A 27,149-nucleotide genomic window follows, 5' to 3' on the forward strand; every position below is an offset into this window, starting at 1 on the left:
GTCACAAATATAAATGACAAAGCTGGAAATCAAAACAAAATCTTCTTGTCCCTACCTTATGGTCTATGTAACAGATCATACCATTGACTTAGTTGGTTGTCAGTTTCTTTATCAGTAAATCAGGGAAGGGTAGATTGAGTGGTTTATATTACATGATCCACCTTTTTAATAGTCTGTTGTTTTAAGTAACTTTCTGGCTTTTACATAATGAACCACTATTGTTAAGTTGGCTGGGAATTTCCTGACTGCATTCACTCATCATCCACATTCATTACCTTTTTTCACTTCTAACCTACAACATTTTGGCTACCTCCAACAATTTTCTGCCAACATCAGGGAAGTCACAAACGTTTGTGTAGTGGCATTTTTCTTCATGGTTCTTTTGTGTTTCGTATAGTGTCAAACAGTGATATCCACATCTTAGACTCTCATAAAGTAATTTGTTTATATAAAATGTATTGAATGGAATGATTTAAAATTATAAGAAGAAGTGTAATACACATATATGATTATAATTCCACTAACTTACTTACTTTCTTTTTTCTTTCTTTCTTTCTTTCTTTCTTTCTTTCTTTCTTTCTTTCAGGCAGATTACCACATGCAGTGCCTCATTTGGGTGTGTCTGGGGTCTTGGAAGCTTGACTACCCTAAATTCTCCTACAAATGGACCCTGAGACCTTGTTTGGAGGTTCTAGCAGGGGAATGCAGCTACTCATATACCCTTGACCAAAGAATGTTCCTCCTCTATGGGGAAAGTCATCTTCCTTGACCGAGTGTGCAGCTCTGAGAGAGAAGTACATGGAGCAGTGAGGGAGGAAGGAGACATATGCCTAGCCAGCCAGATCAGCTGAATGAACCCTGATGATCAATGGGGTGACACATGTCACAGCCAGATTATTTTCACATCCTGCACAAACTTTATTAATTGACTTTATTTTTATTACCTTTTTCAGTGAATTGCTTTGGTATCACATATATATGTGTATGTGTGCATACATATGTATATCTTTATTAAATATGTATATTTAATGAATTTTGAATAACTGAAGATAATAGAATAATTAAAGACTTTAGACAAGTGAAATTATCAGAGATATCATTTAAGATGATTACCCTAAAGGTCATGTGTTGGTTGATTGAATGGGAGAGATAGCGGAGGTAGGAAAGTAGGAAGTTAAAAAAACTAATCTTTGTAAAGTATAATGGGTGTTTGAGTTATAATCATGGCTCCCACTGCAGGGAAATAAAAAGAAGGTAAAAAATAATTGCAATAGATTACACTGATAAATACACACACACACATACACACACACATACACTGCTGTATTGCAAGAAGTTACTGAAATACCTTGATGAATTTTAAAGTGGCTAGTTTAATTAATATCAGCAATCTAGATAATCCAGAAAACCCTTGATATTTAATAAAGTTACTCTGAACTCATCTTATGAAACACTAGTGATCACACTTAATTTAGTGAAACTTAATTTAAAGACATTGAGTTATCTGGAAAATTGGCTCAAATTTTCATTTCATTTGCATGTTTATACACTCTCAAAGTACATTATAAGTGTCATTTTTGGAAGGAGTGTATATATGTGAGTTTTCTATGAGTGAGAAGGGAGGAGGTGGGAAGAAGAAGAGGAGAGTTTTCATCTGAATATATTGGACTTCTAGGTTTTAGCAGTTTTTTTTACTCTTGTTGTGTATCTGACCAAATAGTTACTGCCTTTAACAAATTCATAAATCTTTTATTCCATATACATTCAGGAAGAACTAATACTTGTTCTGTATCTGGCAGAGGAATGAAATGAAATTAAACACTTTTTTAAAACATGATAATAAAGGGTATGTGGTGGCTCAGTCGGTTAAATGTAGACTCTTGATTTTGACTCAGGTTATGATCTCCCAGGTCATGAGTTTTAGCCCCTTGTTGGGCTGTGCACTGACAGCCTGGAGCCTGCTTGGGATTCTCTTCTCTCTCTCTCTCTCTCTCTCTCTCCTTCCCCAGCTTGTGCTCTCTCTCTCTCTCAAAATAAATAAATTAACATTTTAAAAAAAACATTTGTTAAAAAAATGAGTGTAATTAATAGACTTGTCCTCAAGCATTATGGGAAATCTCCATGGAGTGAATAGGTTGCCAACCCCTTGAGGTGATGTGTTCTGTGTAAATACTCAGGGTATTCTTACATGAGGTGATGCAGTCTTTACTCACAGGCTGGGTTGACCAGTGTTTCAGCCACTCCAAGTAAAACGTACTGAAGAACTAGGTGGAAACAGGGCATGGAAGAAACGGTGAGAACTTTGCCTGAAAGAGGCTGCTCCATGGGAGGGAAGTGTTTTCTGTGTATTTCAAAGAAGCCAGCTACCATCACAGACAATGCAGCAGAAAGATTTCCAGTGACTGAAGGAAAATCAGGCAGGCAAAAAAAAAAAAAAAAAAAAAAAAGAATGAGTGAGCCCCCAAACCAGTGTATAGGCCATAGTATTTCTTACACATTGACACTAGGAGATGTTTCCTCAACATTTTTTGCCCTGGGAATATCCAGATGCCCACTAACTGTGTTGACTATACTGTGACTATACTCCAGTCTTTCAAAAATAGCTGCTCTGACTCGCTATTTCCTGACTTACTGCTTAGATGGCCTCTGGAAAGTTATTTAACCTCATTATCACTTTCCTCAGCTCTAATATGGGGTTAGTGATGCTGACTTTGTAGGGTGACAATGATATTTAAAGCAGAGACTATATTGGTATTATTATAACAGTTCCTGGTAGCAATAGGAACCAATTATTAAAAATAAAGCAATAGTTTTGAATTTTTATCCTCAGATAAGATAGATTGGTTTTGATGATTTTTAAAATTTATATGAATCAAAAATAGTTTGGAGAAAATTTAAAATAAAATTATCTCTTCGTAAGGGTTGAATCATTTAAAAAATGGTTTTGAAATAATCTATAAGTATTTCCAGTCCTCAGTTTTCTGACATTTCTGTAATCTTTTCAGACAAAGTAAAGCAGCCATTAGAGAATTAAAATCTAGAAACTTTTGTTTAGAAAAAGAGATAGTAAAGGTGAATTAGCTAGTAAAGAGTGTAAATGGAAGCAATTATTCAAAAAGTAGCCTACCTCTTCTTTTCCTTTTACTCTTGAGGAATTAGCTACAGAAGTTTGGTTGAAAATGAGTAGGGATTCTGTTACAATTTTGTTACAGGTTATATCCACTGCAACCATTCCATTTCTCAATTTATCATTCATATTACTGGACTTAATCCCATCGTTAGAGCAGAGGCAGACTTTAGCTTGATGGAGTTTACTTGAAATTTAGAGATAGTCACATTTTGCTAACTTGCATAAAATTTCAGATAAGGCAAAGCTTTCAATTCAAAAAAATCAATCTAATGTTTAAATAGCTTAGTGTTTGTTTTGGTTGATAGAGAAACTGGTAGGTAAATTTTTTGATTATATCTCAGCATTTAAATGTATCCATAAAGTCTGCTCTTTACTGAGACCCTGAGAAATAGAAGGTGTAAAAGGGGGGGGGGGATCTGAATAACAAAATATTTGAGGAATTTTTAATTCATTTTTATTTTAAATTAGTTCCATAAAGGCCCATTCATAGTGAAGTAGAGATTTTGGTTCTTTAAACAGCTCATATAAAAAGTTTGAATTTCAGATCTACTTTTATACTTTTCAGATTATCTACTTTTCAGATCACATTCACCACACAATTGCATTTATTTAGGTTACTTGGCACATTACAGACTCATCAGAAAAAGAGCTAATATGTCAATTCAATTTAATATTTACTCTCTTCTTGCTATATGCAAGGCAGTATATTAGGCACAGCTGAGGATACAGGATGAGAAAATATCTGTTCTTAGCCATTTCAGATTCATATTCGGTTGGGGAATGTAGGAAAAACTTATTTCTAGTTGGGAAGGTGAGAGAAATAATTTTATGCTTTGAAGAAAGAAAGGCATCCATATGAAGAGGTGATGGCAGCATCATTGGCATGAGCAAAAGCACAGAGTTGTGAAGAGTCAGATTTTCAGAATAGTGAGAAACAAGTTATTTGGGAATCAAGGGACAAGATAGATTGAGGTCAGATCGTAAGAGGCATTAAATATATTTTAAAGGAATTTCTAAATTACTCTGAAGATAATGGAATCATTGAAGATATGAGACACAAGTGAAATGATTATAACTGTCATTTGGGATGATTACTCTAAAGGCTACATGGTAGTTCATAGGATGGGAGACAGAGTGGAGGCAGAAGATAGTTAGGAAGTTTAAAAAATAATCTTGATAAAGTATGGTAGGGGCTTGAGTTATAATCAGGGCTCCCACTTCCAGGAAACATTGCGAATAGAAACGTAAGAATCAGTAGATTCCACTGATAAAACCATAGCAAGAGCAAGAAAGAAGCAGATGTCAACGTTGAATATGAATCCAGTTGACTAGAAAGATGATAGTGCCAATAATATAAATAAGATCCATGATAGATAGGCATAACATGAATTTGATTTTGAGTTGAGTTGGAGATACAAAGAAATAATTTAAAGAGGAGTGCTCAGAAAACAATTGAAAATGTGAATCATAGGTCAGAAGCCTGGTTGAGTCAAAAGATAAAGATTAATGAATCATCTACATGGAATTGAAATTTAAGGTCAGGTGAAATTAAAAAATGACTGGGGAGAGAAGAGAACATCTAAGCAATGCCTTCAGACATATTTGCATTTGGGGGCAAGAAAAAGAGCTAAAACCACTGAAAGAAAGGTCAGAAAGATGGGCAATCTCTAAAGGAAGTTTTCAAAGAAGAGGTTACACAAAACAGAACTTTTGATCTTTCCTTACTTCTTTATTCTTCCCCATCTCTTCCAGTACCTTCATGCACTCAAGGCAGAAATTTGGGATCCTCTGTCTTTCCCAAATATATTATTAAGTTATCCAGATTCTATTTGAAAATATACTGTGAATGAACCTGCTTCTCTTCATAGCTACTGTCATCATTGTAGTCCAAGTCATTATTATTTTGAAACCAGACTATGTGCAATAGCATGATTAATGGTCTTCCTATTTTCACTCTTGCCCACCTGTAATCTATTAAGCACCTAACATTCAGGGTGATCTTATATAAATGCAAATTCAATGTTACTCTTCTGCTTCAATTCCTTCTCTAGGTTTCCATACAGTTAAGATGAAATCCCAAATCTTTCACATGGTCTTTATGATCTTTCTTGTACTTATCGCTTCACTCTCATTGCTTGCTACTTTCTCCTCTCGGACCATTTTTCAGCCAATTTTTTTGTTCTTGACTATCTTAAACTCTTTCCCATCTTAGAGATTTTGCTTTGCTCTTCACTCTATCTGAAACATTTTTTCCTACTGTTTACTTGCCCAGTCTCACCATTGATATTCAGTATATTACTGAAAATCCTAGCCAAAACAATTAGGCAAAAAGAAGAAATAAGAGCCATTCAAAGCAGGAAAAAAGTAAACAATTTGTTTGATTTCATATGTAGAAAATACTAAAGAATACATACACACAAATTGTTAGAATTAATCAACAAGTTCAGTAAAGTTTCATGATACAAAATCAACATAAAAAATCACTTGTGTTTCTACACACTAACAATGAACTATTTGAAAAAGAAATTAAGTGGGGTGCTGGGTGGCTCAGAAGGTTGAACATCTAACTCTTGATTTGGGTTCAGATCATGAACCCAGGGTCGTGGAATTGAGCCTCATGTCAGGCTCTGTGCTGAGCATGGAACCTACTTGGGTCTCTCTCTCTCTCTCTCTCTCTCTCTCTCTCTCTCCCCCCCCCGCCCTTCTCCCCCACTCACACATTCTCTTCTCTAAAATAAAAAAAAAGAAAGAAAGAAAAGAAATTAAGAGAATGATCCCATTTGCAATAACAACAAAAAGAATAAAATACTTTGGAATAAATTTAACCAAAGTGACAAAAGACTTATACACTGAAAGCTCTAAAACATGGATCAAAAAAATTAGAGTTGGTATAAATAAATAGAAAGACATCATATGTTCATGGATTGGAAGAATTAATATTGTTAAAATATCCATATTACCTAAAGTGATCTACAAATTCAATTCAATCTTCATTAAAATCCCAATGACATTTTTTTATAGACACCAAAGTCAACAATTCTAAAATTCATATGTAACCACAAAAGACCCCAAATAGCCAAAGTAATTTTAAGCAAGAACTACCCTGGTGCCCTCACACTTCCTGATTTTGAAATATATTACAAATGTACAAAAATCAAAGCAATATGGTAGTGGTATAAAAACAGACATATAGACCAATGGAACAGAATAGAGAACCCAGAAATAAACCCATGCGTATGTGGTTATCTGATCTTTGACAAAGGTGCCAGAAATATACAATGGGGATAAGATAGTCTCATGTGGTATTGGGAAAACAGAATATCCACCTGCAGAAAAAATGAAATTTGACCTTTATCTTATATCACACAAAAAATTAAATGAAAATGGATTAGACTTAAACATAAGACCTGCAACTGTAAAACTCCTAGAAGAAAATATAGAGGAAAAGCAATGGTCTTGGTGATTTCTTTGACATGATACCAAAAGCACAAGGCACAAAAAAAAAAAAAAAAAAAAAAAAGCAAAATTGACAAATGGGACTACATCAAAGTAAAAAGCTTTTTCATAACAAAGGAAACAAAATGAAAAGGAAATCTATGAAAAGGGTGAAAGTATTTGCAAACCGCATATCTGATAAAGAGTTAAAACCCAAAATATGTAGAGAACTTCTACAACTCAATGTCAAAAAACTCAAATAATCTGATTTAAAAATGGCAAAGGAACTGATCAGACACTTATCCAAAGACAGAAAAAGTCAACAGGTATATGAAAAGGTACTCAACATCACTAATCATCAGACAAATGCAAATCAAAACTACAATGAGATATCAGCTTACACCAGTCAAGACAGCTATTATGAAAAACAGAAGATAACAAGTGTTGGTAAGGGTGTGGAGAATAAACTGGTATAGCCACTATGGAAAACAATATGGAGATTCACAAAAATTAAAAAAGGAACTACCGTATGATCTAGCAGTCCCAACTCTGGGTATATATCCAAAGGAACTGAAATCAGAATCTTGAGATATCTCCATTTTCATGTTCACTGCAGCATTATTCACAATAGTCAAGACACGGATGCAAACTAAATGTCCATGAATGGGCAAATGGATAAAGAAAATGTGTCATAGACATGCAACAGAATATTATTCAATCTTAAAAAAGAGAGAAATCCCACCATTTGTGTAATGTGAATGAACCTGGAGATCATTACACTATGTGAAATAAACCAGACACAGAATGACAAATACTACATAATATCACATATATGTGCAATATAAAATAATCATGCTATGAGCTTAAAGAGGCAGAAAGTAGAATGAAGTTGCCATGGTCTGGAATGAGGAAGATATGGGAAAGTATTTGTCAAAGGGTACAAAGTTTCAGTTATTCTAGGTGAGGAAGCCCTGGAGATCTATCATACAGCATAGTGCCTATAGTTTATAATACTCTGTTGCATACTTAAAATTTACTAAGAAGACAGAGCTTGTGTTCTTATCACACACACAAAATTATAATTACTATCTATATATTTTATTTTATAAATATAATTATATTTTATCACCTATAATAAATATTATACATAATAATATATTTTAGAAGTCTAATATATGCTTTATATTATTATTACAAATTAATAAATAAAGAAGGCAGAAGGAAACTTTTAGAGATGATCTACATGTGTATGGCATAGATTATGTGATGGATTCATAGACGTATACTTATCTCCAAACTCATCAAACTGTAACCATTATATATGTACAGCTTCTGTGGGTCAATCGTACCTCAATAAAGTTTTTTTTTTAAAAGAGACTTATTGGATTATTTTAGGAGGATCCAACAATATTGTAATTAATAGGAGTTGAAAACAAAAATACAGAGAAAATGAAGGAGAAGAAATTCTATTTTAAAAATAAAAGAAAATTTCTCTGATTGAGAGAACAATGAGAATACCTGGTGAATAGTGTGATGGTTGAAAAGACCTTTACCAGGGCACAATAACATGGCAACTTAGAATATCACTTATAGAACACTCCACTTAGGAAAAGAGGTCATAAACACAGGAAAGAGCATCGGAAGGGCACGAGGCCTTTCAACAGTCCTTCAGGTGTGTGGATCACAATAGAGCAATAGCTTTAAAATTCTGAAGAAGGGTGCCTGGGTGGCTCAGTCGGTTGAGCAGTCGCCTCTTGATTTCAGCTCAGGTCATGGTCTCATAGTTTGCAGGTTCCAACCCCACATCTGGCTCTGTGCTGAGAGTGTGGAGCCTGCTTGGATTCTCTCTCTGTTGCTCTGTCTCTCCTCTCCCTGACTTTATTTCTCTCTCTGTCTCAAAATAAATAAGTAAACTTAAAAAAATTAAAAATAAATAAAATTTTGAAGAAAAATTCTTTTCAACCTATAATTCTATGTACAGTGAATTAATCAAGGGTAAGGGTAAAAAGAAGGCTTTTCAAGCCATATAAATTCTTGGAAAACTTGCTTCCCATATACCTTTCATAGGAAGTTGCTAAAAGATAAATGGTAATGAAAAAGGAAGTAAGTCAAGAAAGAGGAAGAGGTAATTAGAAATCTAACAAGAAAGAGCACCATGCTGCTGTTCCTAAGGGCCACAGTCAAGACAGAATGAGGACATAGAAGTCTGTGAGAAGATCACCAGAGGAAAAAGAGCCTTTAGTATATTACCTTATATGTTTTAGCACTGGGACAAAGCTGGTGATGGGATGATGAAATTGGTAGAGCAGTTTGAGAATTAACAAAACGATTTTGGGGGCACCTGGGTGGCTTACTCGGTTATGTGTCTGACTTCAGCTCAGGTCATGATCTCGCGGTTTGTGAGTTTGAACCCCATGTTGGGTTCTGTGCTGACAGCTAGGAGCCCAGAGCCTGTCCAGGCTGTTTAAAAAAACAAATAATTAAAAAAATTTTTTTGATGTGTTTTATTTTATTTTTAAGAGAGGGAGAGAGAGCATGAGCAGGGAAAGGGCAGAGAGAGAGGGAGACACAGGATCTGAAGCAGGTGCTTGACTCTGAGCTGTCAGCACAGAGCCCCATGCAGGGCTCGACTCACAAACTGTGAGATCATGACCTGAGCTGAAGTTGGACGCTTAACCAACTGAGCCACCCAGGTGCCCCTCATATACTTTTTAGATATAGAAAATAAATGTTTATATAAGACAATTTAATTCTTTGATTTTGCCATGAGTGTGTGTGTGTGTGTGTGTGTGTGTGTGTGTGTAAAACTGATTGCTGATTTAAATAAAAATATTCTATAATCATATTATTTAGCAATATTAACTTATACAAACAACACCTAAAGATCTGCCTCTGGGAACCTTGACTGGATGGTGGAGAAAGCCAGAGCTAGAGACCAGTACTTACTATTATAAGGCTTTCAGTATTATTTGTTTACTAACCTACACGTTTCCCTGAATCAAAGATAAATTCAACTCTAAGAAGAAACACTTTTTTATGTATCATTGAGATAGGAAGAAATGCTTATGTAACACAATTTCAGAGATGACTTTATACATATATATGGTATTGCCGTGGACTGAATTATGTTCCTTCAAAATTCATTTATTGATGTCCTAACCTCCAATGTGACTATTTGAATACAGGTTTTTAGAGAGCTAATTAAGGTTAAAAGAAGTCAGAAGGGTGGGGCCCTAATCCAATAAAACTAGTGTCCTTAGAAGAAGAGGAAAAGACATGATGTCTGTGCATGAGTAGAGGAAAGGCCATATGAAGACATATCGAGAACAGGGCCATCTGCAAGCCAAGAATAGAGGCCTCAGGAAAAACCAAATCTTCCTACACTTTGATCTTGGACTTTTACCATCCAGAACTGTGAGAAAAAAATTTCTGTTATTTAAGCCACCTTAATAAGCCACCTGTGGTATTTTGTTATGGCATCTATAGCAAACTAATGCATGTATGTTCAGGCATTACATAAAAATTCAGTTGTTCAAATTGCACGAATTATATTGTCCATGATAATCATGTCAACTGTAAAGAAAGTGTTGAGGTAGGTAAGAATAAGTTTTCAAACTTTCTTGTTTTAGAATTTGAATTCTATGAGAATCTTCTATGATACCCTTCATCCTCACTAATTTAGGATCATCCGAGAAAAAAACATCATGTCCGCCCCCTCACTACTCTTTTTTTGGTTATCTCCTTGTACTATGTAAAAAAGGTTATATTTTATTCAGAAAAGTTTATAACATTAGAGGCAATAGCTTAGACAAGATATTAGCAATTTTTTTTCTCTAAAGGCTCAGTAATAAACATTTTAGATTTTGTAAGGCAAAGGGCAAAATTTTGGAGATACGTCTGCAACAAGAGATAGAATATGTTTCTACAAATTTTCTATTGATGAAATTCAAAATAATAATTCTTTTGGGGAGGTGATGGAATTTCACTTAATTGGTGTTTAGTTATCATTTCTTAGGGCACCTGGTGGCTTAGTCAGTTAAGCGTGTGACTCTTGATTTCAGCTCAGGTCACGATTTCATGGTTTGTGAGTTTGAGCCCTGCTTTGGGCTCTGTGTTGACAGCGTGAAGCCTGCTTGGGATCCTGTCTCTCTCTCTCTCTCTCTCTCTCTCTCTCTCTCTCTCTCTCTCTCTCTCTCTCTCTCTCTCTCTCTCTCTCTCTCTCTCTTTCTGCCCCTCCCCTGCTCTCTGTCTCTCTCTCACACAAAATAAATAAATAAACATTAAAATTTTTTTAAATGTTATTGTTTCTTTTCATGAGATGAATAGCAAATGTTCATCTGTGAAAATAATTCTTAGTTTGCAGGCAGTGTAAAAACAAATGGTGGGCCAGATTTGGCCCTGGATTAGTCATCAGCTTTTATTGTCTACTCTGGCCTGATGAGAAATTGGGGCAGTTTTCCCTGGGCTCCTGCTGCCTGTACACAGGCATGAAGCATGACAGAGTGGTCTTTTGGTCTCTTTCTCTGTCCTTGATACTCAAAGAGTAGTCTCTGGCCAGCAGCACTTGGTATTACTTGGGAACTTGCTAGACACACAGAATCTCCAGCTCCACCCTAGAAGGACTGAATCAGATCTGTGTTTAAATAAGAACCTCAGAGATGCCAGTACACATTAAATTTTGAGAAGTATGACTCTAGCATAAAGCACTATGAGACCTAATGTAGCAAAATCCAATGAAAGACGGTTCTCCAGACAATTTTGAGCAAAACACAAATATTTAACTCATTTACCCAGATATTTTAGGGCAAAGCATATTTTTACCTGAAGGATCTAGATAACTACATTTGCTTTTTATTTGCCACTGCTCTCTGATGCTAGTGAAAAATGACTTTCTTAAAATTCAAAACAAAGTTTGATTCTAACCTAAATTTAATCCATTCCATTTTATTCTTAACTTGTATGAGATCATAACTCGTCTGAAGCACAGTGCAGTTTATCAGAATGTACACATTTAAAACTTCTAGCAGATCTGTATTTACAAGATAAAGCACATGGTTCCAAAGGAGATATTATATTCAGATAAATAATGTATGTTTTAATATTGGCTGTGTGGTTGTAGACAAGTCCATAAGAGTCTTGAAGCTCTTATAGTTTATTCTATTATCCTGCCATGTAATAATTTTCCAAATTAGACAACAATGAAATAAAGGAAAGTCAGAATTTATTCAAACATTGCCATTTCACACTGAAGCAAAATCTAATACTAAAAAACAGATATGTTAAGTTTCTTCAGTTATTGGTTAAATTTACTGACTGAGGAAACTATGGGTGTTTTTTTATGGGTAGTCTGATATATGAGTCTCTGATATGTAACACAACTGTGTGTATGAAATTCTATTGAGCCTTGATCCATGATTTTGGCAAATTTCCAGAATAAGAAATTTGCTCATGTGAGGACATACTGGTGTCCATAAACCACTCTCACAGAGACAACTATAATTTTATTGTCATATGTATCTTTTGCCTTTGCAGAAGATATTACTTACCCACTGTAAGAATGGCATGTTTTTTACATTTATTGTTCCTATTACTGGTATGTTCCTATATTTGAATTGAGCTACTCATATGGTGTCTTTTGTTGCTCTGTAGACCACTGGAACTCAATTCAGGAGATTCAGCTTCAGTTTGTGTTTTAATTTCTAAGTATGGAGCAGGTAACTCATTATATAGAGATCAGATATACAGATATGTATAGATATGTATCTATTAAGATATCAATTATCACTTCAGATGGTGTATTAGATGGTCTATGTTACCTCAAATATAATCCATTGTTGATGTCCACTCTAAAGGTAAGAACGTGAGAACATTAATGTGTGTTATTTTTTTTTTTTAGAGAGAGAGAAAGAGAGCATGAGTGGGGAAGAGGGGCAAAGAATCTTAAGCAGGCTCCACACCCGATGTGGAGCTTGATCCCACGACCCTGGGTTATTTAAAAAAAAAATTTTTTTTAATGTTTATTCATTTTTTTGAGAGAGAGAGAGAGAGACAGAGCATGAGTGGGGGAGGGGCAGAGAGAGAGGGAGACACAGAATCTGAAGCAGGCTCCAGGCTCTGAGCTGTCAGCAGAGAGCCTGATGTGGAGCTTGAACTCATGAACCGTGAGATCATGACCTGGCCAAAGTCGGATGCTCAACTGACTGAGCCCCCCATTTATGAAACAAATGAACAATCGAATGAATGAATTATTCAGGCTAGATATTTATACATTACTTCTTTTAGTATTTACAGTTCCTCTCATCAGGTATTTTCAATGAGTATGTACTGTGATTGTTTTGAAAAACATGCATCAGTTCTAAAACTACAACAACAAAAATGTGGTTTTGCTAAAATAATCCTACTTTCAATGAAGGTGATTGGACCCCTGACTCAATTTTTAATTTATCAAGTGCTTTGGCTCCAGTCAGAAAAGGAGTCTTTTATCACTGCTAATTATTAGAACAAGTAGAGTCACTGGTTATGTAAAAAGTGACCAAAACCTTGGCTGTCCCTACATTATAAAGGACTTGGAGTTAATTTGAATTTTCAAGTTTTTATTTTAAGGAGCAAGGTCTGGGAGATATTTGAATATACTTCATCCACATTTCAAATTAAATGTTATTTAAAAGCCAAGATAATTGCTACCTACTGTGTTGCACACTTCTGCTTTATGTAAGACTTAATAACAATCTTAATTAGGCTAATTTTAGTCAGATTAATACTTGTGTATGTCAGCACTAACTACTAAATACCACATACTGCAGGATTTTAATTAATGCTAAGGAAAGGAAATACTCACAGTGTAAACATTTTTGAACTGAAAAAGGCTAAAATGAAGTACGTCCAATTATGACGAGGATAAATCACAATATCCCTGATTTTAGATTTTAGGTAAATTAAGGTTGACTTTTAAACAGATACATCTGCTCACATGTCGTGTTAGGAAGATACAGAGGAAGATATTAGGAAGATAAAACTCAGAGCATATCAAGCCTTTGCCTTTCACAGTTCCGGAAGGGTTGGAGATTTTTTTATTGTTAGTACTGTGATATACTTTTTGATGGCTGTAGGTGATAAACTCAAGACTGTCGTATCTTGAATCAGAAACCCTTCTTTCGTTGCATTGTTTATGAGCTAGATAGAGAAAGTAAGTTTATTTTTTTCCTTTATTAAATTTCTAGCTTGACCAACTGAGATTTCCCCATCCCTCACCCTTGTCCTGGGCTGTGATGATCCACGTCAAACATGAGGCATCTGCACTGTCTGTACCATCTGCCTCCTTCAGTAGGACAGTCCTTTCAAGGGGAATGACTGGATGTGAAAGAGAGTGGGGTGTCTAAGCAGTAACTGCCCGTTGTAGTGATGAAAGGGTTTTTTTCATTCATATCATAGCCTTAATTAGAAATAGCAGTAAGGATTCCAAATTAACAATGGTAATGTAACTACTATAATCTAGCAGTCATTTATAGCTCGTAAGTAGAATAATAATAATAATAATAATAATAATAATGGCCTTAGAATTAGAAGACTTGAATTCAAATGGAACTTACTCTCTTTGAGACTCTTGATTTATTAAATGACGGTTTATCATGAGGCTAAATGGGATATGTATAGGAAGTGCCTAGGTTCAAATTAAGAACTCATACACATTTGTTCACAATGGATGTACTTATATATTTCACTCACATTTTCAAGGAACTTGGGTTTAAAGTGAAAGGAAATTTTAATATTAGACTAACTCAGTTATGTACATTACCACAAAAAAATGTACCCAAGACTTGTGCTTGTATGTCCTGATAAAACTTGTTAATCTTCCATAATCATAAGCAGAAATATGGAGAACTTCAGCAAACATCTAGTTTTAAAAATGCATATCATCACACTTTTTTTATACTCCCATAGCAAAATATTATGCAAATAAATGAACAAGTATGTAAATGAACAAATGAATGGAGCCTGGCTTAGAAACAACTGAATTCAGTATGCTGTACTCAAAGGAACATATCTTAGTTGTTTTTTTTTTTTTTAATGAGTCTAGTTTTTCCTTTTTTCCCATCCAACAAGTCTGCTACCAATCTTGAAGGGGAATATTTAGTTCATATACATGAAATATGTTAGATAACTCTGCCTAACTTTCCTCCATCCATAAAAAACATACCCCTTTTAAAGAATAGACATGATTAAATATGCAAGAGTGGAGAATTGTCCAAGAGAAATTTGCTCATATTTAAAATGAATTTAAGATATCTTATTTTCAGGAAGGACTTCTAACGTAGTTCTTTCAGCCATGTTGCATAGCATATTTTCCTAAAATGGCCCAATTTTTTTTAATTAGTAATTAAAAAAATAATAATTTGGGAGCTCAGACTGGTTTTACGTTATACTAGACAAGACTGCCAAAGTTTTTGGCATTTTGCAATATAAATTTATCCCCATTTTGTCCTGTATTCATTCTGTTTTAATAGTGTACTTGCTGAAGGTATGTACAATCTCTTGTTTCTTGTTTTATCTTGAAATAGTGTTGGGCATTCACTAAATATTGGTTTTGGAATTTCTACATTGGCAAACCAAAAAGCACTTTTTAAGATTTAAGGATTGTCAAAACCTATTAAGATGTATAGTTTGCCTAAACCTATTACAATAAATAATGTTGGGGTTAGCCTCTTAAGAACTAAATCAAAAAAAAGGTTATTTGCTAAAGGCCTCTATAACTGGAGATAACAAAATAAACCAAGGTAAATTACAAATCTACCTTGACATGTGATCTGAAGTGATCTTGTCGATGGCTTTGGTAAATAACAGGAAGCATGCTCCCTAAAAGTAACTTCTACAAACAGAGAAACAGCTGAAAAATATAGTAACGGATTACTAAAAGGCTGCATGGTCTCCACTGATCTCTAAAGAGGAAGAATTATTAATAAAAATAGGTTAACCAAGAGAAGAGAATCTTCTAGATGCCTGACCCTGAATAGTTCAATGGAGTTATTTCTTAAGTAGACACTAAAACATTAGGTTACCATCATATGATATTTCTTAAGAGTTTAAAGTGCCTTTGCTTTCTGTTTTTGCCCACCAATTAGGCCTGTCCCCTACACATGATGATTCAATACTAGTTAACATTTATAGAACTTTCACTATGTGTCAGGATATGCTTCAGGCACTGATGTCATTCAGAGTGATTCTGAAAGTCTTCCAGAACAAAGGGACCCCAAATTTATGGAGGATATGCCCCTCAGTGAACGAAAGAAGTAAACTAGAGGACAAGAAAGGTTAAGTGGATTTTCAAGGTCGCCCACGTCTAGCTTAGCCACAGAGCACAGGCTGAGACCCAGATCTCCTGTTCTGGGGTTCAGCCTGGTTTTGCTGTACCAATGCCTCTTCCTGTTTCATGGCAGTGCTTGAGGGACAGGAGCAAGGCAGAGGAGCGTGTGATCTGAACGGTCTTCATCTCCTTCTCTCCCACTGCAGTCGGAGAAATTTAGTTTTATGGTTCTACTGATTGTGTTCTGGGTAAGATAACCTAATTTTTTTTCACTTTAAAAAATGAGAGTAGAACTTTAATGTTCTCACCATAACAACAAGAAAGCAGCAGTAATGTGAGGTAAAGGATGAGTTAACTAACCTTATTGAGGTAAACGCTTTGCAATATATCGATGTATCAAATCATTACATTGCGCACCTCAAATTTACACAATCTTATATGTCAAGTGAGCTGGAAGATCAATAAAACTGGAAAAAATGTTTGAAAATTATTGCTATATACCTTACTATTTGAATAAGTGTTATGAGAAGCTGTGAGTCACAGTACTAATCTTTAGGAAATTTTGCTACTGGTTCACAGGCTAATGCCTCCCAAGTTCAGCCAGACATTATTTTTGGGTTTCATTACCTGTGTTATTTTTTTTAAAGCTTGTTTGTTAATTAATTAAATAATTTTAACTATTTAGTTTTGAGAGAGAGAGTGAGAGAGAGACAGCATGAATGAGCATGAGGGGGGAGGGGAATGAGAGAGGGAGACAGAAGACCCAAAGCAGGCTCTGTGCTGACAGCAGAGAGCCCAGTGCAGGGCTTGAACTCACAAACTGTGAGATCATGACCTGACCCAAAGTCAAGAGTTGCACACTTAACTGACTGAGCCACCCAGGCACCCCTTCCTGTGTTAAGTTTTAAAAACATAGTCAGCACTGATTTAGAAATAAAGACCGCCTCAATTGAGGAAAGATTGACCATTCGGTGGTCTTGGAAGTTTCACCATGCCTTTATATCAGCTGTGTCCTCTGAGGAGGTATAAAAGGATGGGAAGAAAATGGGGCACTGATGTCCGCAGAGAGACTTGAGAAGCTGCATGTTATGACTCTCTCATTCACTTTCTTCCCAATTTGTCAAAATCAGTCTCTACTCCGCAACGTATAGCTAGCTTAGAACTTAGCAGAGTGTTGTTTATTTTACAAAGTTGCAAACAATTCACCTGAGATGGTCAGTTGTACTTACTAATGCATGCCAACAGAAATGATCCATCTCTCTTAGACGGAAAGAGGCAGGTACTGAAATACTCCATAAAAGGAGCCAGAACTAGTAGTGGGAGAATGCTGACGACATTCATTGCTGCAATTGGCAGGAGAAATCCATCCAAATTCAGGTTAGAATTCATGGTCTGCACATAATATCCTGAAGGAATCTGTATTTGAGGGGGAAAGGAACTGCATCAAGATAGTGATTTAACTTTGCAGACAGCATCCTGCAGATGATGTCCCTGCCCCTTGCACATACTCTGGGGCAGATGAGCTGGATGTTCCCCAGATCTTCAACGTCCCAACTATGAGCTGAGAAAAGGCAGCATGAGTTCTATTTAGTCTTTGGCAATACTACTGATTCTTTATGGAGGAAGCTTTTGTCCTTCAGTCTAACTTCTTACTTCTGCTATGGAAAGTGCTTAGGATGACACATAAGAAATCAAATGACGTATAAAAAATATATAATTTTGCATATAAACAAATAGACTTTTTTTCCCAAACAACAAACTAAAAACCAGTAGAAAGTATTAAGGATGTTTCTTTTTAACCTGATGAAAAAAATTGGGGGCTAGAAAAAAAATCCTTCAAATAGCATGTAGTTTGGTGACAAAATAGATAGGAATGATTTTTACTAAGAAGAGGGGCCCAGGGTAGAAACACAGCACTCGTAGCAGGTTGTCTTTGTGGGTTCCTTGGATTGGTTTCACTTCTACAATGAGAAGAGAACACAAAAAAAGAGAAAAAAATATATACTTGTGTTTACACTCTCGTTTTAAACTAAGTATGTGACACTGGAGGACCACAAAGGGAGCTGCATGAAAAAGATCTGCATAATAAACTAGCAGATAAGAAATGAAAACACAAACAAAAACCCCCAAAAACCAAAAAGCAAAAACAAAGAAAACTTCTACCCCATCCCAAACACTCAGTGTAGTGTCCGAATTTCTTCATTTTTAAAATAACCCTGGGACACCTGGGTGGCTCAGTTGGTTAAGTGTCCAATTTCAGCTGGGGGTCATGATCTCACGGTTCATGAGTTCGAGCCCCGCGTCGGACTCTGTGCTGGCAGCTCGGAGCCTGGAGCCTGCTTCGGATTCTGTGTCTCCCTCTCTCTCTGCCCCTCCCCTGCTCATGCTCTGTCTCTGTCTCTCTCTGAAAAATAAATAAACACTAAAAAAAATTTAAATAACCCTAATAATTTTCACTGAAAGCCTAACCCTAACTTGGAGCCTGTTCACATGTTCCAAACCTCTTGTTAATAAGCACAGTGTCACAGGAAAGAGGGCGTCTCTTCACTTTTCTAGTTTGTGAACTTTGTTGCAGTCACTCACTATTATCATTCATAGTGCATAGTATTTCTTTAATTCCCACTGGAACACAAAGCTGCTAAGTGGCTTGGAGAGGAAGTCACCCCAAATCTTGTCCTTAAGAAATGGATTCTCCAAACCTTTTTTCTGGCCGTGCATTCACTGCAGTAAGAGTTCTGCCTTATCGCTGTATTGGGAGAACAGCACTACTCAAATACCCGAATGATAACTTCCTGTTTGAAACTTTCACTGACTCCTTCTCTGTTATCAATTGCACTATTTCAGAGGGCAGAAGAGTCAGAGTCATAAGTGCAGCTGTTAACGAGCCCACGGCTTGTAAAATGAGCCTATTGCAACGTTAACTGCCTAAACCCAGGAATGGACCGTATTTTCAGGGACATTCTTTCTATCTCTATAAAATTTGTCCTGGTGATAATTTATCTTCCAATCTTTAATTTGACCTTTAGGATTATAAACAAAGATTGCTTTGGTTGAATTCAGATGGCAAGACTGAAGGGAAAAATTAGCTAGCTCTGCCCTAGTTTAATAAAATTATTAAGCACGTATCCCCCAATCAGAGGAAAATGAAAGATGTTTTTTAAAAAAAATGCTGGCAGCAGATCGGCTCTAAGACTGAAAGGCTCCCAGCATAACTTGGAAGTTTCTGTTACTGATTTCAAATGAGAATTATTGTTAATAGGAATAAAGTTATTATCGGCATGAATCACAGACACAGAAACCTGTTAACTTAATAATGTGGTGAATGTACTATTAATCTTTAGTGAAGCAATATTAATATATTGCCTAATTTAAGAAAAGGCTCCAGTGTCTTGAAAGCTTGAAATCATTTCTGCTTCTGCCTCAAGTTCTGAAATCATCCCCTTTTAAAATTTTAAATACTTTTATTTCATACAAGCCTCTGAGTATTCAGAAATAATTGCTGTCAATAGAGATTCATTTTCACCTTTGAGTGGCCAGTAATGTCAAATGGCAACATCATGAGCCTTAATATCAACATATTTTAAATGTATGTCTTGGAACTGAAGGTCAATAATGGCTACTAAATTTAAAATATGGAATTTGAGGATGTTTTATTCTTGGTGCTTTGATCGCCTTTATGCTGGTGATTATTTCATCTGAAGGTAAAAATCTAATTTCAGCCTGTCCCATTGGAAGTTTCCTCTGCCTCCCTTGAGAAATACATTCTAAACTTTTTTGAAAAAACTTTCTGGCATAATATTACTGTGTATAATTTTGGCACCTGTACGTCTGTGTCAGGGATTTTTAACCCGGCTGCAAAGGAGGCATTGTGGGGAACAGCAAAGCGTGGTTGTTGATCCCAGCCCTGAGTTGAAATGCCATTTTTAGTAGGGTGACTGTAAGCAAGGTGCAAGTTACTTAATGTCTCTGAGCCTCAGATTTAACATCATAATATCAGCCATCGTAAACTTGCTGTGGGAATTAAATGAGATACTATGATGTCATCTTTTAGGAGCTGTGACACATATAGGTGATCAATAACTGGGCCTCTAGATTTAGTAAGATAGTTAAAAGTTGGTTTATTGAAATATATGGTAATTTTTGTCAGATTAAAAAATTATGTCAGTTTGCAAAAAAGGCTTGAATTTAATAAAAAAAAATCAAGTGTCGCTGCGTTATGAAGATAAATTTGTGCTGATTGCATAGAAGGTTTGAGGCTAGCTATGGACCACTTAGTAATTTTGTACTTATTATTAATTTTATCATTTTAAGATGTATATGATATTAATGATCATTTATATTGGTAATATTTTTGTCTTTTTGTGCTAGTTCCTACTGTGGAGTCAGGAGGGAGGCTGAATCTACTAAATCAACTTAGCTTTCATGTATTGTTTACAGCAAGGGTTCTTGGGAAACTTTTTGCAAAGGGCCAGACAGAAAAAATTTCCACATACTGATTCTATTGAAACCACTGGACCCTGCTGCTTCATACATAAGGAGACATAGAATGGCTGTGTTCAAATAAAACTTTATTTATTGACCCTGAATCTTGAATTTGATAGAATTTTCATGAGCCATAAAATAGTTTTTTATTTTGATTTTTTTCAAGCATATGAAAATATAAAAACCATTTTATCTTGCATATAAAAAAATTTTATCTTGCAAAAAAAAAAAAAAAAGCGGTGGGCTGGATTTGGCCTGCAGGCAGTAATTTGCTGACCCCTAGTCTATTAGAGCAAGCATTATACTAAGAGCCAGCAGGTAGATTTGTTTTTCCTTTCATAATTGTGTGACTTAGCCATCCCTTCCAAAAATCGCTTAATTTTACTGAGCGTCAGTTTCTTCTTCAACAAATGAAGTAGTTGAGTAAATTAGTCTCTAAGTTTCTTTTCAGCTCTATTGCTCTAGGATTTATGAATATAACTCAGATCATTACCCATTTAAATTTCAAGTTGTGGGCTGACAGCAAATATAGTCCTGAATTTCTTCAAAGACTTTATAATCATTTATATTTCTTCCTAAGAAAGTTAGTCTTTGACCATTATCACATTGGAATTATTTTTTATCGCATATATTTATAAAAGTTACTTTGGCCTTGCTGTTTTTCCCTTTCATTTCTCCACCGCATAGGGACTGAATCACCAAGGAACTAAGGGTGGGTGGGGAAAGAATCACTTGTTCATTAGCACATGTACTTAAGAGTACAGTGGAGGTGGTACTTCAATCAGTCAAGTTAGCTACATGTGAGTACTGGCTTTTAAAGGTTTAATGAAGGAGGAAGGCAAAACCTTTGGTTAAAAAAAGGTGGGGGAATTGCCCATAGATTTCATTTTTTCATGCATTGCTCTTATGCCTTGTGACTATGCACTCCGAAATATCGTCCACAATTTGTGGAAGACATTTCTAGTTTTACATACTAGGTTCTCCTCAGGTATACCTCTGCCTGACCCCACTTGTCTCTTCAAATTAGAGCCTGTAATGATGAGAAGCATTTATGGGATAACTGCCTGACAAAGTATATGAGAAGAGCTTGTTGGGATGAAAATAGTTACTGGTAAGGTTCACATGCAATCATTTTATTGTTTTGGGGGCAATATTAATTACCCCTCCTTACCTGCATGATGCATATTCTGTAAAGGAGCTGAAAAATGAGGAGAGGGAGACAGGTGAAGAAAAATTTTGTATCTTCCACGTGAAGCTCACTGTAGCAACCACCATTTTTTTTCTTGGCGTGGTCTAACCAGCTGGTCACATCTCTGGCAAGACGGCAATATTGCAGACAGCATGTTTTCAGTGCATTAACAAACACCCCAAAGGTTGTCAGGAGGGAGTAGCCTGCAATGAATTTGAAATGTTATGTATTAGTAAAGGAATTGTTCTTCAATTTTCCAAGATGTCAATCAGAAAGATGACAATTGCAAGGATGAAGGGCAGTAAAGTGAGCGAGAAGGTTTTAGCACTCAAGGGGCTGAATTCAAAGGAACAAGCTTCTGACAAGGGTTCTGGCATCCTGGTGACCAGCCCAAGGTGGTGCTTGACAGCTGATGTAAAAAATGAAAAAGGTAAGATCAATGGGAACATACTAAAAAGGGAAGAAAGGTGACAAAATAAAACACCAAAGTAAGAAATTCCACAATCTCTTAGAAGTCTAACTCATTAATGAATAAGACAACCAGAACTTTCTTTTACAGCTTAACACAAAGAACTATTACTATTTTTTTAATATAAACTCTTATATAAATAATCCTCACTTGTCAGGTAGAGGGTGGTTTCTTATTTTGACATGGAAATGAAGCAAAATGTATTCTCTGCTTTGACTTTATCCTTGAATTTCAGATGTAAGGTTAAACTTTGAACCCTTCAAATGACTTTATACATGTTGATAGTGTCACTAAAAGTTCAGATTGGATTAGCTGGCTTTTGACTTTTCCAGTAGTTTCCTCTGGGTTTATATGGCTGTCACTTTGGCATCAGAAGCATTTTATTGCTTCAGATGTTAGCAGTCACTTACTGCTCGTGATTTGCAACCTCATTGTTGCTTTTTTTTTTTTTTTTATGATCTTTCAGATTCCACCTTTTCTTTGACTCCATTAGGACTTCCTGATACAAAACAGATAAGAGACTACTCCCCCTCCCCTCTGTTTAGTTAGCAATTCAGTGCGCCATCATAATTGTTACAATTTTTCATAGTACTCCCTTGACCAAATAAACCCTTCCACAAATTACATAGACACCAAACCATGGTTGAGCGATAAATGATATAATAAATGTAAAAATGTTTGAGTTTCTCCCAAGAAGGCCACTGTAAAAACTCAGAGTATAGTTTGATTGTCATTTTGTTTATGTTCAAGTTTCCCACAATGAAATGCTAGATGAAATACATTCTAACCAAATTCATTTAAATGCCATAGACTATTGGTTTTTATATTTAAATAAAGAATATTTATTAATATTTCTTTTTATGGTTATAGAGTGATTATATTGATTTGATCTCTTTTAAGAGTTGTAATAGACCTATTATGTCAGGCTTTGATTAATTGAGGAAGCTGGGGGCCTGGTAATTGAATATGGAACCTTTAACCTCTAAGTCACTGAATCAAATCCAGCCCAAATTGGTAGTGACCAAGAATGATTACAGCAGTGGCTCTATGGTGGCCTCTGTGAAGTGTGTTGAGGTCAAGTGGAAGTATGTCGGAATAATTGCATCTCCTATGAGCTCATATCTGTAGTCACTATTGCCAGACACAGATGAAAGCCCAGGGACTGAGAGGGCCAAGGGGACAGAAGCACCTGTGAGTGGTTGTGTCTCTTAGGAAAGAACAGGGACATCTTTTTATTATTGCAGGAAGAACTGCTCTATTATGAGACTTTCCTAGCTATTTCAATTAGTTGAGTTAAGATTTTAGTAAGACGAGAGCTGAGAATGTCTTGATGAACAGCCTGAAGACTGAATTTGAACAGTTCTGGGTGAGGAGGCTTAACTCCCTGACATTCCCTTGTGATCTCGCCTCTGTTGCTCATCAACCTGTTCTCTGCTCACCTTTTACAAAACAGTGCTGTGCAGATAGTAGGGTTATTACTGGCATTAATCCAACATGTTCTATGCTTTCAAATAGGCTTTATGATGAAATGATAACTATTCACAAGAAGAAAGAGTATTTCCAAAAATATTCTCCCTAATTTTCTGTTTTTTAAATTCAGGAAATTACATTAAATACGTTTTGAACTCATTCCTTTTTTGCTTAAGTAAGTCACTATTTGTTGCAAGATAAGCTTGCATCTGCTCTTAATGCATGGTAAGTTGATACCTGCAGTATTATTAAACAGTTAAATATCTTTATCATTTCTATTTTTTTTCATTTTTAAGAGTTAGAGAGTGCAAGTGAGGGAAAGGCAGAAAAAGAGGGGAGCAGAGCATCTGAAGCAGGCTCTGTGCTGACAGCAGCCCTCCCGATGTGGGGCTTGAACTCATGAACTACAAGATCATGACCTGAGCTGAAGTCGAATGGTCAACCGATTGAGCCACCCAGGTACCCCGCATATTATTTCTAAGGAGAAGTAGTTTAGATTATTGCTTCTTAAACTAGTTGTGTTAAAAAAGGTTTTTAAAAAAAGTCTCAACTATTATGGTCAATACATTTTTAAAATATAATGAAATGGAATACCTAAAGAATAAAACAAAGACATATAAAATATAAATCCTGATATTTTTATTATTACCTTCAACAGACATAAAATCTAACTTTCTGTAAATATTCCTACATGTTTTCTCTCAGTGTCTATATTTATTTTGTTGCACTCCAGTAACAAACAGTTCATTGATCAGCACTTCTCCGCGGGCAAGGCTTTGAGTAGCACTGGCTTCAACTGAATACGCACTTTGAAAAATGAATTTATTTAAACAAGTAAAATTATATCTGATAGGGTGATATGAAACAACAAAAACAAAATGGTTAAGAACAAGAAATGACTGGGGCGCCCGGGTGACTCAGTTGGTTAAGCATCCAACTTTGGCTCCGGTCATGATCTCACAGTTTGTGGGTTCGAGCCCCGTGTCGGTCTCTGTGCTGACAGCTCAGAGCCTGGAGCCTGCTAGGGATTCTGTGTCTCCCTCTCTCTCTGCCCCTGCCCCGCTCATGCTCTGTCTCTGTCTCAAAAATAAATAAAACATTAAAAAATTTAAAAAAAAAAAAAGAACAAGAAATGATCGATAATGAATGAGGTCTAAAATTTTAGCTAGGTCAGCAAGGGCACATAATTGATTCCAAACAAATGTGAATGCAATAATTCATTCATTCAACATATTAAGTACCTACTATGTGCCCAGGGCTTTCATTCTTGAGAATATAGTGGTGAACAAGACTCACAAATCCCTCAGTTATCTTTCTGGTGGGGGAGACACTAGCCAAGCAGAAAAATATCAGGTGAATTCAATGATGAAACCAAAATGGACTGATAAGACAGACACTCATTATGAGATACAGAGACAATCAAAAGAGTGGAAATTTGAACTGAGGATTGAATGACTGGAAGTAGGGAAAAGACATGGAGGAAGCATATGCCAGGCATGTCATACGGTAGAAATGAGCTGAGAGAGATTCAGGAATGGTACAGGTCGATGAGGCAATAGCTCAGTTAGTAAGAAGATTGGAAGGAAGTGAGGCCCAAGAGTTGGTCAGAGATCAGACTTTACAGGCTAAAGTATGGAGCTTGGAGTTTCCCCACCTCAGTGTTATGGGAAACCATTAAGAAATTTTATGCAGAGGAGAGATATTATAGGATGTGTACTTGGATAATACATTTTGGAAAACAAGAAGGGAAGCTGAGAGAGGGCGAGAGGTAGTGGTGACTTGGACGTAGTGATAGCAAAGAAGAGAAGCAGACAGAATAGGATGTATGTTTGAACAACTGGCAGTATTTTCTGATGTGGGGGGAGTTTGAACAAAAGAGAAAATTTGAGGATGACTACTTATTTTTCTCCTAAAAAACTGGGTGTGGGTGACTTACACTGAGACAGAGAACACAAGAAAGGGCTCGGTTGCAGTTGAATGAATCAGGAGTTGAATTTTGGTCAGGTTAGTTAAGTTTGAGAGGACCATTAAAAAACCAAGTTAAAATGTTGAGCCTTGTCTTCAAGAAATGTACGAAAATCTCTTATCTTCTAATGACTTATTTTCTATTCATTTTTGAGAGCTCATATCTTTTTGTTTCTGTATTTGATTTTATTATTATCTATTTTTATTTTTTTTAAGTAAGCTTCATGCCCAGAGTGGAGCCCAACACAGGGCTTGAACTCACAACCCTGAGATCAAAACCTGAGCTGAGATCAACAGTCGGATGCTTAACCAACTGAGCCACCCAGGAGCCCCCTTTGTATTTTTATTTTGATGAGGTTTTGAGAGATAGCAATAAATGCATGGTCAATCTACAATTTGATTAGAAGTCTTATTTCTGAATTTCACAATACATACATATGAATGGAAAAGGGAGAGAAACTGTGTAGGAATGTATTAAATTGAAAAAAAAAAGTTTTCCACCATAAAAAAAGGTCAAATAGAAGTTGGATATGTGAGTTTCAAGGTGAGGTCAATATGAACTTGAGTGTTTTGGTGTATAGTTGGTATTACAAGCTGTGGGATTAGCGATCACTTAAGAAAAGAGTGTGGGAAGACATGGGGTCCCTGGAATGCATCCTAGGGCTCCACATCAGTTAGAAGACTATCATGGGAGAAAAGTTAGCCTAGGCAATCGAGAAGGAGTAGATAAGGTACTATACAGGTTTTAAGTCAGAGGGAAAGAAGGCAGGGATGTAGCAAGCCTAAATTGATCAGCTGGACTGGGAGGGAGTCACAAGGTAGCTAGAGAAGGCAAGGGAAGGAACTGTACAGCAATCTGTCTGCCCAAGGAGAGCAGCGGTTGTCCCATCAAACCGTGGAGTTATCCCCGAATGTTAGGGATATCCTGTTGAAAACATCTACGTCTAGATATCACACCATCTTCTTGGATTCATCCATTAGACTTAATAGAAAATTCAAGCCTTCTGTACAAATAATTTTGGGTGTCGTGTAGACTCAGCTTTTTTAAAAAATCCATTGTCATTATAATTTTCAAATTGCTTTTCTGCACCAGGAGCAGAAATGGGAAGTTGAAAAAAAAAACTGGAATGAAAATACAATGGAGACTTCAAGCTCTGGTTCAAATGTGCATGGCAAACACACCAGGCGTGCACATTTTAAAATAAAACAGATGAGCTATTTTAAATGTTTTATTGCAAAACTTAAAGATTGTAGCTATTACTATTTAAAAAAAACTTTAGAAAGCAATTTTTCTATTCTTTGTACCTTTAAGTCCTTGGCTCTGATGTTCTGCTCCTCTGACCTTGATCTAATCATGAATATCTATGCTACTTAATTATAATAAAAAAAGCCTACATTGCACTCTGATGGTAGATGCACATTTTTTCTTCTTTGGTCACCTGCCAGTTCTCAAAATTATAGCAGTGGGAAGAAATGCAAATGAAGGCCGTGCTTGACAGCTAAACATAATGGAATGCATGGTCCACATTTGAAAAGTTACCTTAAAATAAAAGGTAGCATATAAAAAATCATTTCTTTAAGGTCACCTATGGCTTTGAATTACAGCTTTGAGGAATTTCCAATTTAGTCATCAGAGAAGAAGAAGCCAAAATAAGGATTATATACTTTTCTAAGAGGGAAGACAGAGTTTTACCACATCATAGTTGGG

The 27,149-nt window shown here is 35.9% G+C and overlaps 1 protein-coding gene across 1 annotated transcript in view; it reads right to left on the minus strand.

Annotated features, from left to right (window-relative positions):
- The window catches only part of SLC15A5 (solute carrier family 15 member 5), an 84,638-nt gene that overhangs the window by 32,135 nt on the left and 25,354 nt on the right, over positions 1-27,149 (minus strand). The window contains exons 4-6 of the mRNA XM_030322062.1: positions 21,520-21,740; positions 17,096-17,282; positions 2,214-2,402 (exon numbers count right to left, since the gene is read on the minus strand). Coding sequence (XP_030177922.1) covers positions 2,214-2,402; positions 17,096-17,282; positions 21,520-21,740 — 597 coding nt within the window. The remainder of the gene's footprint in view (positions 1-2,213; positions 2,403-17,095; positions 17,283-21,519; positions 21,741-27,149) is intronic.

Source organism: Lynx canadensis, chromosome B4 (genome assembly GCF_007474595.2).
Source record: "Lynx canadensis isolate LIC74 chromosome B4, mLynCan4.pri.v2, whole genome shotgun sequence".
Classification (NCBI taxonomy): domain Eukaryota; kingdom Metazoa; phylum Chordata; class Mammalia; order Carnivora; family Felidae; genus Lynx; species Lynx canadensis.